This window comes from Lobosporangium transversale (assembly GCF_002105155.1).
Source record: "Lobosporangium transversale strain NRRL 3116 chromosome Unknown BCR41scaffold_13, whole genome shotgun sequence".
NCBI classification, from domain to species: domain Eukaryota; kingdom Fungi; phylum Mortierellomycota; class Mortierellomycetes; order Mortierellales; family Mortierellaceae; genus Lobosporangium; species Lobosporangium transversale.
The window spans coordinates 82,356-98,275 of NW_019028991.1; the positions used below are offsets into that span (position 1 = coordinate 82,356).

Sequence of the window (15,920 nt, forward strand, 5' to 3'; positions counted from 1 at the left end):
CCTTCTTCCTTTTAAGGTTTCTGAGAACAAAATGACAGCAATGTTTGTAGAAGCGTTCGGAGTATAAGAGAAGAGGGTGGAAAGAAAAAAGAGGTGAGAGGATCAATGGATCAATGACGCTACTGGTTGCTGAGTGAAGAACAAGGAGCGAGGGATAAAAGGGTTCAAGGAGACGAAGGAGATAGAAATGAGGAGGAAGAGGAGAAGAGAAAGAAAGTGAAAAGAGAAATAGTAAAAAAAAAAAAGAACAACCTTTTATCAAGTCGGAAAAAAAAATTGTGCCCTGTGTGGGACGAAGCTATGGGTAGATCATAGGGAAAATAGAAGGGGGGAGAAAGGAAGAGCAAGGGAAGCAAGAGAAAAGGGTAAAGATGAAGAGGTAAAAGGAAAAGAGAGAAATGAATTGAATTGAGGGATATGGATGGGTCAGGTCAGGTCAGGTCAGGTCAGGTCAGGTCAGAGCAACTTTACCCATGCTATGGGTCAAAAGAAGAAAAAAAATTTCTAATATCGAGAGCATCGAAGGCTCGCGCTCTTTAGTTTTCCGGTGTTCCATTCTATTGCTATTCAATCACTCTTGGGCTGCATATGACAGGCAAGACAACAGAGAGGCGGAAAATGAATGGACTAATCTATCTCTTTTCTTTTTTTTTTTCATGACACATTCACACACAAACACATAAACACCCCCCATCCCAACTTGCCTTGCATGTTGGTCTGTACTTCATCCGGATCATATTAGATGGAAAAGCATTCCATATACTCTTTTTAAATTAGGGTCCTCGTAGTACCTCAAGCAATTGAATCAGTAATCAACATTGGAATAATGAACATATTGATGTTTTTTACACCTATTTGCTCCTACAATTAGACATGGTTTCTGTTCTCAGGACAATAAAAAAGGTTACTGGACGTATTCAATGACTTCTTTTATCAGCCAATCATCCTGTTTTTTCTTTTTTTGCGATGCTCATCTAATCGCTTCTTTCTTTGTGGTGTTGTTTCCTTATGGCTTTTTAATGGGCCCCTTACAAGCATTAAGAGCATTTATTTATTATTTTTTTTCTTTTTCTTTCTTTTTTTTGCTTTTCATTCCTTCTTCTTCTTCTTCATTTCTTTCAACCACATTTCCATTTCTGACGTCAAGCGAAGCTCATTAATTGTTCCTGTCTCGCGTGACTAAGGAACAAAGATGAATGGATCGCCTCCCGTCTGGCGATCAGAAATTAAGACCGTTTCAGATCGACAAACCTTCTGTTCGTTACGTTCGCAGTTTAGTCCGTTCAGATTACCCATTATTCGGCTCATTGAGGTATCCTGGAAGTAGATCAAATTCTTGTCCCTGAAAAAAAAAAAAAAAAAAAAAAAAAAGACATAGATGCCTCTCCATTGTTAAGGTTATGTTCAGCGCGTCTGGGCCAAAAGATGTTACTTAATTTTTTTTTTTTTACTAATTACTCTGCGCATCAACCACAGGAGTAAGGAGATGTGAAACTTTTCACTGTTGAAGTCAGTCAAAAAAAAAAAAAAAAAAAAAAAGTCTAGCACGATCGAAATCTCGTGAAGTATTTTTCCTCGATTTTATATATATTGCAACGTGGGCATTCTTTACTCCTGTCAATTTAAAAACGGTGTGGTTACACAAAGTTACAATGTTTATTTGTGCTGTTCCTCTCTTTTTACTGTTCCCCTCCCTTTTTTCCTCTTTTCGTCTCCTTTTTCCAGGGTTTATTTTCCATACACACTGCACTGCATGTTAAACACATTGCATCCAGTGAACACATTTGCACAACAACTGCACAGGCGACAAACATTCAGCATTCAATTGTACAAATGGGAAAAATGACTGGTTTTCTTAATTGTGCATTGCACTGCAGACTAATAAAAAAAAAAAAAAAAAGAGTTGCTTCCTGTATGAAATGAAAATCGCCTATCCATCCGAGTTTATACATTCACTGTCACACTTATACTCGCCCAAACACACGTCTACACATACTTCTCTTTCCAACATTAAAGTTGTACATCTAAACTAGTAACAGGTTGCAACATTCATTCTATTGTGTGCCAAAATTCATTCTATCGTGTGCCGCCTTCGATAGAACTGAAGGACTTTTTTTCTTTTTAGAAAGTCAAGTGTGTAAAACAAAATAACTGTGGCATCTTTTTTTTTTTTAATCTCACATTCAGAGAGTGTGGGAGACAAAAATAAAAAAATAAAAAAATAAAAAAATAAAAAAATAAAAAAAATCTTGGCATTATATGTCTACGTTCCTCTTCTGATTATCACCCTTTCTGCGATCAATAAAGCTTCGAGATGTTAGACTCTTTATTTTCCCTTTACATAAAACAGTAAAGAGATAAACATGTGCTGGTTCATTAACCTCGATCTTTATAATTTTTGAATAACGAATATATTGACAGTCAATCTATTTGTTTATTGTGCATGGGTAAACTATAAAAGAGTAAAATCAGCCAATCAATCATGGACGCATACATTGGACTGTAGCCAAATGAACTGGATCCGATATATTACGAGCCATTAACAGTTCATGTACATAGAAAAGCCTAGCCTCAAGAGTTCCACAAGGTTTTTTGTGGAATGTGAAGAGAGTAAGGTATTATATATATATATATATACATGCGCTTTAGGGATCATAGAAAGGTGTATAAAAAATATATGTATTGAATAATATAATATAATTATATATATATAATATGTGTGTGTATACATCAATGAAAATACGCGTGTGCGTACTCATTTAACTTCCTTCTCATCCGAGCTTGATTTCCATTTATGCTAGGGCCACCCTTTTAGAGTTTTATTTTATCTCCATGCATCACATACATGAACTGCACACTTACAATGTGAACATGTGGAGATTGTGTCTCTACGTCGTGATTAGACCAAAAAAAAAAAAAAAAAAAAAAATGCAGGAGGCATTGTAAGACGTCAATTCCGAATATGCTTCTAGACTTTGTATTTTTTTTTTTTTTTTTTTTTTTTTTTAGTTTCACGCGAACCGAACGCGCCTTCTTTGTATCCAGGCATATACTTAAAACAAAGCTAGTTTTGAAAAATGAGGAAGAAAGCTAACTAAAGTATGATCAACAAAGCGGTAGAGGAATAGATGGACTTTAAGCTGTTGATTCCGATGGACATAATAATATCCGCTCGTTAAAGTGGTGGCACACCTGAGCAGTATGATCATCAAATATAACAAACAGTTGATGAAGTGCTCCAAAAAAAAAAAAAAAAAAAAAAAAAAGGTCCATTTGAAGAAGCCTATGGTTACACCTAGACTGAATATGGCTGATGAATGTGAGAGTGAGAACTAGATAAACATATTTTTCTAAAATACTCATCTGTAAAAAACAGACTCCTTGATATCTCTTTTTTTCATCATTTTTTTTCTTTGTTTTGATGTCAATTTCCATGTTAGGGGGTACATACAAAGTAGAGCAGAATGATATCTATCTTTTTTTTTTTTTTTTTTTTTTTTTCCTTCATTCACCCCTTACACTGCACTGGCGGAGCACGGAATGATACAAAAGAAGATCCAGTCTGTATTGGCGCTTTTTTTTTTTTTTTTTTTTTTGTTGCACCCCTTGGTCTGGTCTGCATTGTTTTGTATCAATTGATTATGCGCACAGATTTTATATTTTTCAGAGAAATTCCTAAAAAGTACAAATGAATCAATTGATGATCATTGAGCATCGCTCAATTTGTATATAAAAAAAAAATTCTCCGCCTCCATCTCAATTCAATCTCGCTCAATAGATATCAGGAAATAGGGAAAGAACAAAGCCAGTACGGACAAGGAAGGCATATAATGTGCTATGTGCTTCTGAATGATGCCAACCACAATGACATGTAGAGTATTGAGGGCTATGATTTGAATGAGAGACATATATACACTTTCCTATATTTGCACATGTTTTATGTATGAGTAGTAAAACTAGTAAACAGCTGTATAACCTAGTGCTTTTCAGCTAATTGGTTCCAGGTTCCTCTTTCCTTCCTCTAACCTAGTGGGTGATCAAGCATAATCAAGCGCGCATCTTGGAATATCCAAAAGAAAAAGAAGTTTTATAGTTTTCAAAAGTTAAGTAATGATGGTTGGTACTCTTTGCTCCAAAAAAACCCAATGTATTATTACTTGATAAAAAAAAAAATGGAGACAGATTCAGTTTGTAGTGAATAAGTTTTCTCAATAAAATATATTCAGAGAAGATCGATGCTTGAACAAAAAAACTATTCTTTGTATTGAACAACGGAGATTGATCTCTTTACGCGTCATAAGGTCATCCACTTTGTTATCACTGAGTATCTTCTTTATACCAACTCTTTTGCCGATTTTTGTCACTAGATGACTAGACATATGTTTTGTAAAAAGGGGAAAAACTGTTTCGGCAAACTTGTTCTGTATTTTGTAGGACATAATAGCATCATAAAATCACGCGTTTTTTTTTTTTTTTTTTTTTTTTTTTTCTTTTACCAGCATAGCTTCCCTTTACCTAGAGTTCTGTGTAATTGTGCTCCACACCTTTGGACGTTTTTTTTTTTTTTTTTTTTTTTTTTCATTCTGTACCATATTTGTTTTGGATCATCTGTGGGCAAGAAGAAAAAGTAGGAAGAGATTACAAACATGCAAAATATCGTCATCTGTGGATGAATTGTTTTTATTGTTTTGCCCACAAAAAAGGAACTTTCTCGATTTTAATACACATTACACACAAACGCTATGCATTCTTTGTACAGCTTGGTATGCCGACACAAGTCGATCAAGAAACACATTTGTATACACAACACACATAAATTTACACACACACACATAAAAAAAAGGCAGGGGTAGGATGAACAAGATGGATAGGGCAGCGTGAGGCGTCGGAGGAAAGAATGTACATTTTTTTTTTTTTTTTTTTTTTTCTTGGGCGTGTATTGCATTGCATATCCCTTACCATCATTTTTTGACAGGAACATCAAACCAAACAAAAAAAAAAAAAAAAAAAAAAAAAAATACTAGTTACATCTCAGAAGGTATCACGAATGATACTGATGACGCTACTTTATTGTTGGCTTTCTTCATCTCTTCACTTCCCATCGTATTTTGCGTATTACTGAGCATGAAAGAGGTGATTAGCGTCTGTCATGATGAGACTCCGAAGCGATGACTCTTAGGCAACGTGCATGACATATAAGGCATATATGGCTTAAAAATAAAAATAAAAAAGATATACCTTTGTCTTCTATCTTATTGATACCAAGTCGATAACATGCACCTCATTGACTTGTATACAAACCACATTTGTTGTCTTTCAATTCAAAGGAAGAGAGAGCCATCTAAAAAAAAAAAAAAAAAAAAAAGAACGGAGTTGTAGCATTGTTCAAACCAAAGAAAAAAAAAAGGTCCTTCACATAACAAAACGGGCTCACTCTTACCGAAAGATGGGGGAGATGAAAAGTTCATCGCACCCAAGAACTCAGACTTCATTTTGTTTTTTTTTTTTTTTTTTTTTTTTTTTCTTTTGTACCCAGAAGAGAAAAAAATGCCTTTCTTGTTCCCCCCCCCCCCCTTTGCGAACCGTGCGTATGCATGCATGCATGTTGCGTGGATAATATCACATATTTGCTCCTTTCACTGTACTTGGGGGGAAGCGGAAGGGGTTTGGGGAAAGATCCCATATTTTCTGTACAAAGGTTTCTTTTTTTTTTTTTTTTTTTTTTTTTTTGTCTACGTGTACTCTTATCACATATCTTCTCCCTTGTCATGTGCATGTGTGCATGTGTGCATCCTTTTTTTTTTCCGTCCTCCCCACTTATTAAAAAATATATGCCGTGCACGAACAGAAACTTTCTCAAAGTGCAAATGATTGGTTGCCGTTGCCTGGGCTCTGTGCATCCGAGAAATCCGTGCGCCAGCTTTGCAGATGAGAAATGAAATACATTAATTGGTTAACCACGTGTAACTGCAGAAAAAGAATGAACAGGCGCTTGGGGCGCGCGACAATGTACAAAGCAATAAACTATATTTGTCTTTTTATTTTTTATTTTTTTTAATAATAATGTGCATGCTTTTGTTATAAAAGCTCATGTTTTAGGTACTCTGTACAGGCTATGGGACAAAGCCTTGGTGGCCATTTAATGAAACAGATGGTAAGATGCATAAACGAAAAAAGAAAAAAAAAAAAAAAAAAAAAAGAAAATAGTATACAGCAAAAAAAACCCGATGATAAAAATGTAAAAGCTCCTTTTTAAAACTGATCCAATATCGTCGGTTATTCCTCAGCATCAGTATCAGCGAGCATGCCTGCACCTGCACCTGCATCCGTGCTTGTGCTCGTGCTCGTGCTCGTACCCATAGCGGCAGCAGCAGCATTTGCAGCAGCAGCTTCATACCAACTTGGTTTACATTTACGTATACGAATCAATTCTCCATTTTCTTTGAACTCTTGATAGAGTCCTTTTTTTAGACATTCAATCTTGCCCTTAGCTTCCATATGCCTTTTAACTGAGTCTAGCCGACACAGTCCACTGTTGCAGTTCATGCATCTGTACTTGTCTTTGCCAGCAAACAGATGAACATTACGATGTCGATTGAGTTCTCGTCGAAGGTTGTAGCGATACGAGCAGTTCTCGAACGGACATTGGAATTCACCTGCCCCATCCTTGCGATATTTATTCTGTGCACCACCGCCACCATCACCATCACCACAAGCGCCACTATTATCATTCCCACTGCTCCCAGTGTTAATGAATCTATCTAACTGTGGCAACACAATAGTAGATGATGAAGATGAATATGCAGAGTCTTCAGAGAACCGACGAACGGAGGGTGAGATTACTTTCTTGGATGATTTCTTCAGGGCCGATGTCTTTTTACGGGTAGCTGTCATGGCCGGTGCGCCTGTCATTGTTGACGACGCTGGTCTAGTTAGCATAGCTGTTGAATCCATATTCCCTTCCAAGAAGGCAGACAACATAGATGGATCCATCATTGGCAAATAATCCGTAAGTGAGACCTTAGGAGGAACCATCATTGTAAGTGCTTGATGCATGAGTGTACTGTTTACGAATGGTTTCGAGTTCAGGGATGGTTCGTTCATCATATAGGAAGAGGGAGGCGATGACATTGATGAAGATGATGAGGGTGGTGAGGTTGAGGATAAGGGTGAGGACAGCGATGAGGATGAAGAGCAGGAAGATGATGCAGAAGGAACATTACTGTAGTGGATACTAGGCACAGGCATGAGGGATGTTCCATCGAACCGGTAGATCGTACCATCTGGCATGATAAAGTCTTCAACGTACGGATGAGTGATATAGGAGGCCGCTAAGCATTCAGAGCTTGTGCACGCAAGTGTGGGAGCTACTGACTGAGAGGATAGGGTTAAGCTATCTTCTTGTAATATGGATTCTATCATTGGACTTTCGTTCATATCGGCATATTCGATACCGTTCATGGGGATAAAGGAATTTCGGCGGCTGTGTGGGCCCGAAAGGCAGGGAGAAGAGAACCCGGAAGAGTTTGAGCTACTATGCAACATGAGGGACGTTGGATCAATGCAGGTCATGACGCTTGAGGACCGGCTCATAGCGATAGAGGGCTCTAGCGCATTGGATAAGGCGCTTCTCATGGCCCCCATAGCGGCAGTATCATAGTAATTGACTGATGCATCAGCCATACAGATATCGTATTCATCTTTGTTAGCGCTTTTAGTGTTCAGATCGGAGCGTTGATTAAAGTTGGTTGGATAACAGGGCGATGAAATCGAAGAGAAAGCAGATGGAGTCGATGGCACCACAAGTGGGAAGGCTTTTTCAGCGTTTGGTGCGTGTTGGTGAAGGCTAGGGAAATATTGTTGCTGTTGCAGGTGAAGTAATAGTTGTTGTTGGTCTTGTGTCTGAGGGGTGTTATCGAATGAAGGCCATACAGTGATGGGTGAGGATGATTTTAGTCCAGAGTTATTGTTTAGGTCGTACAAAGAAGTGTAGATAAACCCATCGAGAGGAAAAGACGAGTCCATTGTTTGTTTGCTCATTATGATTTTTTTTTTTTTTTTTACACGTTGAAACTTAGCGTAAAGACAGCTTCGAGTTAAACAAAGACTATAATTTGTAGCACGGTTTCTCAAAAACAAGGATTAGAGGCAAGGAGGCAGAGAGCAGAAACGAAGACACAAAAGCCTATTTTCCTCTTTTTTCCTTTCTATTGATGTTAGAGACAAACAACAAAGGACAAAGGTCTTAATGAAAGTGGAGGAGATGGAAGAAAGGAAAATAAAAGAAATAAGAAATAAGAATAACAACAAAAAGAACCAATAGCTATTAAATAGGGAACGGAGTACTGCCAAAGATGTATCCATGGATGCAATGATGGAAAGAAAAGGGTTGAGTGGGTGTGAACAAGAGGGAAAAGAAGAAGAAGAAGAAAGAGAGAACCTGAAGGAAAAGAAATAATAATAATAATAAGAAAAATAAAAATAAAGACGCCTCTCAAAACCAGCTTGTAACCTTTCTCCTCATCGTATCTTGTTATGAGACGCATTAGCAAACAACAATAGGCAACAAAAATAAAATAATATAAAATAGATAAAGTAAAAAGTGAGGCTCCTGTAACTCCCACTCACGCGAACCCCAGATTAGATCACTGTCCGGGAGAAAAGTCCTATGAAGGCCTTGTTCGGTGTATTTTTGTCAAGAATTGAAGAAATGAAAAATCTTTTGCCACATTCTCTATTGGAAGGCTAGTTCTATGGCATTTTTTTTTTTTTTTTTTTTTTTAACATTAGATATGACAGAACACGGAGGGCTGGCCCAACGCGTATCATGTAGTGCATAATAATCAAGAGAATATAGTCAATGATCAGAAAAAAAAAAATCTTTATGCCTTCATTAGAACGCTCGTCTTGTCCTGCAGGAGAAAGAGGAGGAAGAAGAAAATGTATTAAGTCTAAAAGAAAAAAAGGTCACAGGTGTATCATTTGTGGCATCCTCTCTTTGCTTGATGATTCGCGCCATCATTCATCTGCCATGTAAATGTCCCGAAAATACCGGTGACTACCTCAGCCACTAATTGTTTCGTCCTCTCTTCCTTTCCCCCCTTTCCCCCCTTCCGTCCACTTCCTTTTCCCCCACTTGTCTAGGTCGCGACATTGACGGAATGTGTTTGCAATGTGTGCCACAGGATATGGTTGAGGCTACAAGGTTGTCTGTAGAGCTGACTTGATATAGTATGATCTTAATCATGCGTCAAGCGGCGAATTTCTGAGTTTCCTCAAAAGCATGAATATGTGAATTGAATCAAGAAGAAGGTTGGTAGATCAATGTTGTTGTACCACAGCTTATTAAGCATTGTATAGAACGGTACGAACTAAATTTATAGAAAAGTAAACAAACAAACAAAAGCAGAGCATCAGAATAAGCCATCACTTGAACATTGTTCGAGAGTGTGGTCCGAGTAAAGGCTCGGGGAGGATATCAGGAAAATACGATGGCCGTCCATCCTCCTCAAACATTTCTCTATCCGAGTATTAAGGTATAGTTGAAAACTGGTTACTGTCCCCACCAGATATATATATTAAAAATAGAAGAAAAAAAATCTATTTATGTTTGGGTGGAGCGGGTGGAGCGGGTGGAGGGGCTTGTGAAGCATTGATAGTCTATATTTGAGCATGGAAGCATCGAATAGTCCGTACTTAATATGGAAAAGAGAAGAGGGAAAAAAAAAAAAGAGGAAGAACAGTGGTTCGCACGACACTCCTTCCTCCGTCTCCACGAAAAATAAAAGTTGAAACAAGTGTTCAGGGAGGAGAAGAGAGATGCCAAGGTACACACAAGAATATACATCGACACAGCATGCTGACTCAACCGTGATTTCGGAAGGAGGTTTTTTTTTTTTTTTTTTTTTAGGTTCAGCCATCTTGGAACGAAATTGATGGCGATATCATCCCGATAACCATGACCAGCCACAAAAAATGTAGATATTTAACAGATGATACTGTCAGTTACCGAACCTTGGCCAGGTAAAAACCTGCTTTATGGTCAAGAAGCTAAGAAGGGGAAATGCGGGGTTATAGAAAACGCAAGCTCATAGTATGGTCTGAGATTGCAAAATGGTTCATTCCTGTTTGTCACAAACACGACGCATTTACTACGTATAAAGAGAAAAAATAGATGTATGTGTGAGCGGAGGTCAGTATATGCAGCTCTACCTACTGCCATTTTGTGTCATCAACTCTTAAACATGTTCAGAAGACTAAAGTCTCCCATTGTTGACATGTTGACAGGGAATAAGATTTCGCCCCCCCACAACTTTCACCGCAGCACGATATGCAACCTTGTACGTAAATACGTACGTAGATCGACGCGTCTTTGATCGCCTAAAAAGGAATGATCTTGCACTTTTTTTATTTGTTTGTTCCCCTTACTCCATGACCAAAAAAAAAAAAAAAAGCAAACTGATCCCCTTTTTCTATTGACCGATATCGCAAAGAAAAAGAAACGGCAGGTTTTTTTTTCTTTTTTTTTTTTTTTACACCATTGCCCAAACTTGCATTTTTTTTTTTTTTTTTCCTTTCCTCCCTATCCCTGTTGCCGAGCGGCATATCAAATGTTACATCCAAGGCTGTTTAAAACAAAAAACAAAGGGAAAAAAAAAGCAAATGGTTTGGTCTTTGCTTTGTCATGCTAGCTTGCTTTTCATCTGCTCTCTAATGCTCCAAGTAAATCTGCAAAATACGTTTTTATGGACATCATACAATGACGTAAAATGAGGGTACTTAACCAGATGTAGCAAAACAAAATAAAAATACTCTTCATGAATGCAAATACGTTTTATTTACTTTTTTATTTTTTTTTTTATTTGTTTTTGTTTTCGTATCGCTTTCAGCGGGGTAAATGAGAAAGAAAAAAAAATGCATGAGAAAAAAAGAAGGCGAGTTCTAGCAAAGTACAATGGAATGCGGGGGATACAAATGGATACGAAAGAAATAATAAAAATAAACAAACTTACAAGCAATGCGAAAAGTAATCGAGCATTAACTGTAGCTTTTTTTTTTTTTTTTTTTTCCTTTCACAATTTACTCTTTGCCAAGGAATACCTGGCCCTGATTTGTTCTAGGTCGACGACCTGAGTCTTCTTTCCATGACCCCCTTTGGGGTTGAATCTCACTGTTGTTTCAACCTCGTTTTCAGAACGCATGACGCTATAAACCCTCATTCGGTAACACCGTGAGGTTGGTTGCGCACGTCGTATATGCCTTTGAACGGAATACTCATTACATAATGGACCTTGACATCCTTCGCACCGTATAGGTGCATAACGCCCTCGCCACACATGTGAACCCATATGCCGGTCAAGCGACGGTCGGCTTGAGCATATGACGGTACACTCCGGTATTAAACACTTTTTTTTTTTTTTTTTTTTTTTTAAAAAAAAAAAAAGAAAAGAAAAGAAAAGAAAAGAAAAGAAAAAACATGTTATGAAAGATACCCAATAATTTACGATAATGATTTAAGGAACTAAAAGGAATAGAAACACAAAACGATAGAAAAGATATAAGCTTACAGGATATTTAATTTTGGGTTTGTTGAGATTTGTTTTCTTGGATGTACATGCCCGTTTCCTTTTTGGTTTGTTATGAATATCCGTCGCATCCGAATCGGAAAAATCCAGTTCTTGTTTGTGGGCTACTGTGGAACTCCCAGAAACTTCAACGGCAAAAGGGCCCGGAACCGTTAGCGGAAATGGATGACTCCACTGTTCCATAGGTGGCGGCTGCATAGATAATTGTCTATGAACCATAGCGGTGTTGAATACTCCCACTGGTGAAGCTGAATTCGTAAAGGCAACCATATGCTCCAGTCCTGCCAAAGCAGGGTTGTAGGCTCCTTCGTCATCTGTGATATCGAAATAAGACTCCGTCGCCGGAGAGCGGGCCTCCGGGCTCGATATGGGGGATATTCCATCAAAGAATGTGTTTGGCGCAAAGTTTGGCATTATTGAAATAGATTGAATGTCCAAAACTTGCTCCATTGGCATTGAATGGTAAGCTAAATAAAGCGGTATATTGTCCCGCTTGTTGGTTGGCACTTGACTACCATGGGCTGCCTCCAAAGCGGCTACCTGGAGGGGCGGCATAGCGCTCGGTTGCTGCTGCTGTTGCTGCTGCTGCTCATTAGAAGTATGGCCTTGGGGATGATGGGTCTCGAAAGCAGATTGATAAACCAATCCTTGGTTCGGCTGAATGAACAAGCCTTCTGACCATTGCAGTGGCTGCGACTGCTCAACAATCTGCCCGCTCATTTCTGTAACTTGCTGTGGGGTATATTCTGCTGCTAATGATTCATGAGATGAAGCGTGCAGTATATACCGGTCGGCGACCGAGTCTTCCTCCAAAGGAAAAATAGACTGGCATCTATTTAACCTAAGGTAGTGATCTAATATGTCCTCACTTGGCGCTAGGTCGAGTGACCCAGTGGCTACGGATGGGATTAGACATACATCGCCATCCAAACTATGGGCTATGGGTGAATATGAATAGGTGGTGGTTTGCATGAAGAAATATGGGGATGTGAAAGTGAATAATAAGTGCTTTTTGGGAGGGAGGTTTAAAAAGCGTGGGTGAGTGCAAAATAAATATAAAAAGGTCGTTGAGGAAAATCAAAGAAAAGGAAAGAAAAAAGACATGCAGGTAATTACGTCGGCTTTTATAGCTTTTATATCCTTTCTTTGCCCAATTGAAGCAAATGCATCCATCGTTACCAAATTATTGGACGAGACACACAGAGAAGTGCGCTTTAGTCAAAGCGCTGGTCACTGCAGTCTCAAGAGGATAGGCATAAGAGAAAAGTAAGGGGGATATAGTATCAACAATTGTAATTTTACATTTAGCCACGTCCATACTCATGTACATTTTAATACATGCAAGGGCGTGGTAAAGAAGACAATTGGTCAATAAAAAAATAAAAAAGCTTTTTAGAGTAACAATGTGATGTAAAACTGTAAAACAATGAGCTATCGAAGTAATCAAAATTAATTCAAAAAGTAAAATAAAATAAAAAATAAAAAAAAGATCCCTTCGATGGTGATCGACAGTATCACATACTTTCTTCCAGCAACGTCAATAGTTATGAGTGACCCTATCTATCAGAATTTGCTGCAGCGTGCATGTGACACAACGTTGGTTGGGAAAGGTGTGAATTTCATGATTGACTTACCAGATCAATGGTCCTCCACAAAGGATCATGCGGGATATGCTGTATTGATGTGGTCGAAGGTTTGTGCGTGATGATTGTTGTCAACACAGACTGGATTCGACTTTGCATTTCGTTTTTTTTTATCTTTTATTGCTTTTAGGAAGTATATAGCAATGTATTACACTTTTACTTCAACATCTTCCGTGCGCGACTTGCCCTCAATACCTCGATGTTCTCAATAAAGAGCCAGTATATCGGTAGTCATAGCTTTTCATAAGATGAAGATGTCAACCTCAATCTCTAAATGCAATTATATTTGTTCTTCTAACAATCTAATAGCAGCATCCCTGCATTTATATTCGCTCATTGTTTTTTTTTTTTTTTTTTTTACTATTGGGCTTTCCAAGAGCGCTTGCTGATGTTTGAAAGCGTACATCATAAACAAAAAGAGGAAATGGAGAGATGCCTGCATGTATATGAATTATTTGTGCCCAGCCACCCTCATCCGTTTTTTTTTTTTTTTTCGTCCATTGTAGATGCTGGCAGATATCCAAGAAGAATAAAGCAGGCGAATAAAAAAAAAAAAAAAAAAAAAAAGTTTGATATACATGCGAGATATGCGTTCAGAGAAAGCATTTTTTTTTTCTATATAAATGGTAGAACAGCCGTTGTTTTTTCTTGTGAGATCCTACCTTTGTTTAAAAAACAAAAGAAGGATCGAGCTCTTTGATGACCAAAAAGTTCAGGTTAACAACCACAAAATATAATAATAACAATAAAGACTTGTTTCGTTATTGGTTCCTCTTTCCTAGCTGCATGCTTGATTTGAGGATACAACTTATTGAAGGGGGATGGGCTGAAGGTGAGGAGAACGCAGGTCTCCAACCAATGCTAGTGCTCTCGGGCTTTTGGAAAAGAAAAGAGTAGAAAAAGAGATGACGCCTTGATTGGATTCGGATCAACTGTTTTTCATGTCGTATATGAAAAAAAAGATATCCGGCCTGGGTGCTGTCGCACTGCCTTGGGCTCCCTGTCTGTTTACTCTCCACTATCTCTTGGGGGGGGGGGGGGAGGGTTTTTTCTTGTTGTTGCAATTGCTATTTGTGCATCCAGTAAGTACCCTTTTCTACGATTTTATTGGTACTTTGGGAATCCGCTACAGGATACCCAAGTCAAAACTCAATTCAGAGCCCTATTTCGCCCTCCATCTTTGTTCTACTACCTATCCTAGCGCCGCAATTGACTTTTTCAGGACAAAAGAAACTAAGGGATGCAAGGAGTCGATTTTGGCGCAGCAAAAAACGATCGCTTCTCAGGACGTGTTGAAATAAATGGATAATGATTGGTCCTTTGGTACAGTGAGCAAAAAATAAATAGTGTTAATGAGAGCAACTTAGGAGAAAAAAAAAAAAAAAAAAAAAATGGCGATACACCGTTTTACATTCTGTGTCCAATGTTCAATGTTCTTTTTTTTTTTTTTTTTTTTACTCTCTCCATGAATGCTACAAGGTAAAAAATATGGTGTATCTTGCTCCCCTTAATACTAAACTTTCCCATAACAGAGATCGAATATATATACTATGTCACTTGTAGAAAATAAATAAAAAGCATCACCCCCATTTATTTCTTCGTCATTATCGTCGTTCCCCTGATCAGTCAATATCTTTTATGTTTCTACAGATCACATTACTAGGATGATTAACGTCCCAAGTCATAAGAAATCATATTCTTTAGAAGTCGTCAACATCCTACTCCCTTGAACTATTGAATTGGATATATTGGGTGACCTGTGCTCTTTTTATAGGGCCCTTGATACAAGTCAGCTGGAGCACATTTATTATCCCTGCCAGCTGTGTTTGCGTTGCCTAAAGCGAGGATTGCAACTAAGGCAGAGAGGTTCATATGCATAAATTCTTTATATTCACTGCTTTAAACATAACGATGCTTCCTCGATGCGTCCGATGCCATCAGCCTTGATAGCATGGGATAGTTCGATATACAAAACAGTGCCCTTCATGAAGAAGTCCAGGGAGAATTCTGTAGCTGTTTCCTGCTGGATGTTTGCTGGTGAAGTTTTCAATTCATCGAGCTTGACAAGTATATTAACTTCCCTGTCGCGTGCTTTTAACAACTACCTCAGAGCAAGCTATAAGGAACTTGGTTTTTTGCTTTTTACTGAGCTTTCTCCAAAGCATGACGACATCTCCTGGACAATGACCGCCATAGAAAGTTTGAGCTATATGCGATACGATCTCTAGTTGAAGTAAAGAATACTGTTATCATTGTCGCGAATTACGTGTCATTCTCCTTCATGATGTCAATAGCATTCAGCGGCACTCCTGGATTAGCTACTGGATGTTTGTTGAATGAAAGGAAAGGACATGAATGTTGCTTCTGCTGATTACTTACTGAGAACAGATGATCAGAGTTGGGAAGAAACAAGTCCCAAGCCTCGTTCCCCTGAAAACCTGTCAATGCTCAAATAATTCGCGTAGCGTCAAGTGACGTCAACAACCTTCCAAGGTTAATTACATCTGACCGCTTGCAAACTGTTGCACCCAAAATCATGAATGATACTCATAATTCTTAAAAAAAAGACCGCCTGCTCTTTTATAAAACTACAAATTCTAAGCCGAGGAAGGCCTAATGAAGCGAAAATAAAAATACTACATTGACTTCTAGGCGATGTGATGTGATCATTTTTTAGACAGATCTAGTTACA

General features: G+C 38.2%; 1 protein-coding gene across 1 annotated transcript; it reads right to left on the reverse strand.

Annotated features, from left to right (window-relative positions):
- Window positions 1-6,276: 6,276 nt before the first annotated feature.
- BCR41DRAFT_394987 (hypothetical protein) lies at window positions 6,277-8,040 on the reverse strand (the record flags this gene model as incomplete). The annotated part of the gene is made up of 1 exon (XM_022028686.1): window positions 6,277-8,040. The coding sequence occupies one exon, from the start codon at window positions 8,038-8,040 to the stop codon at window positions 6,277-6,279; it is 1,764 nt and encodes a 587-aa protein (XP_021882498.1).
- Window positions 8,041-15,920: the final 7,880 nt, after the last annotated feature.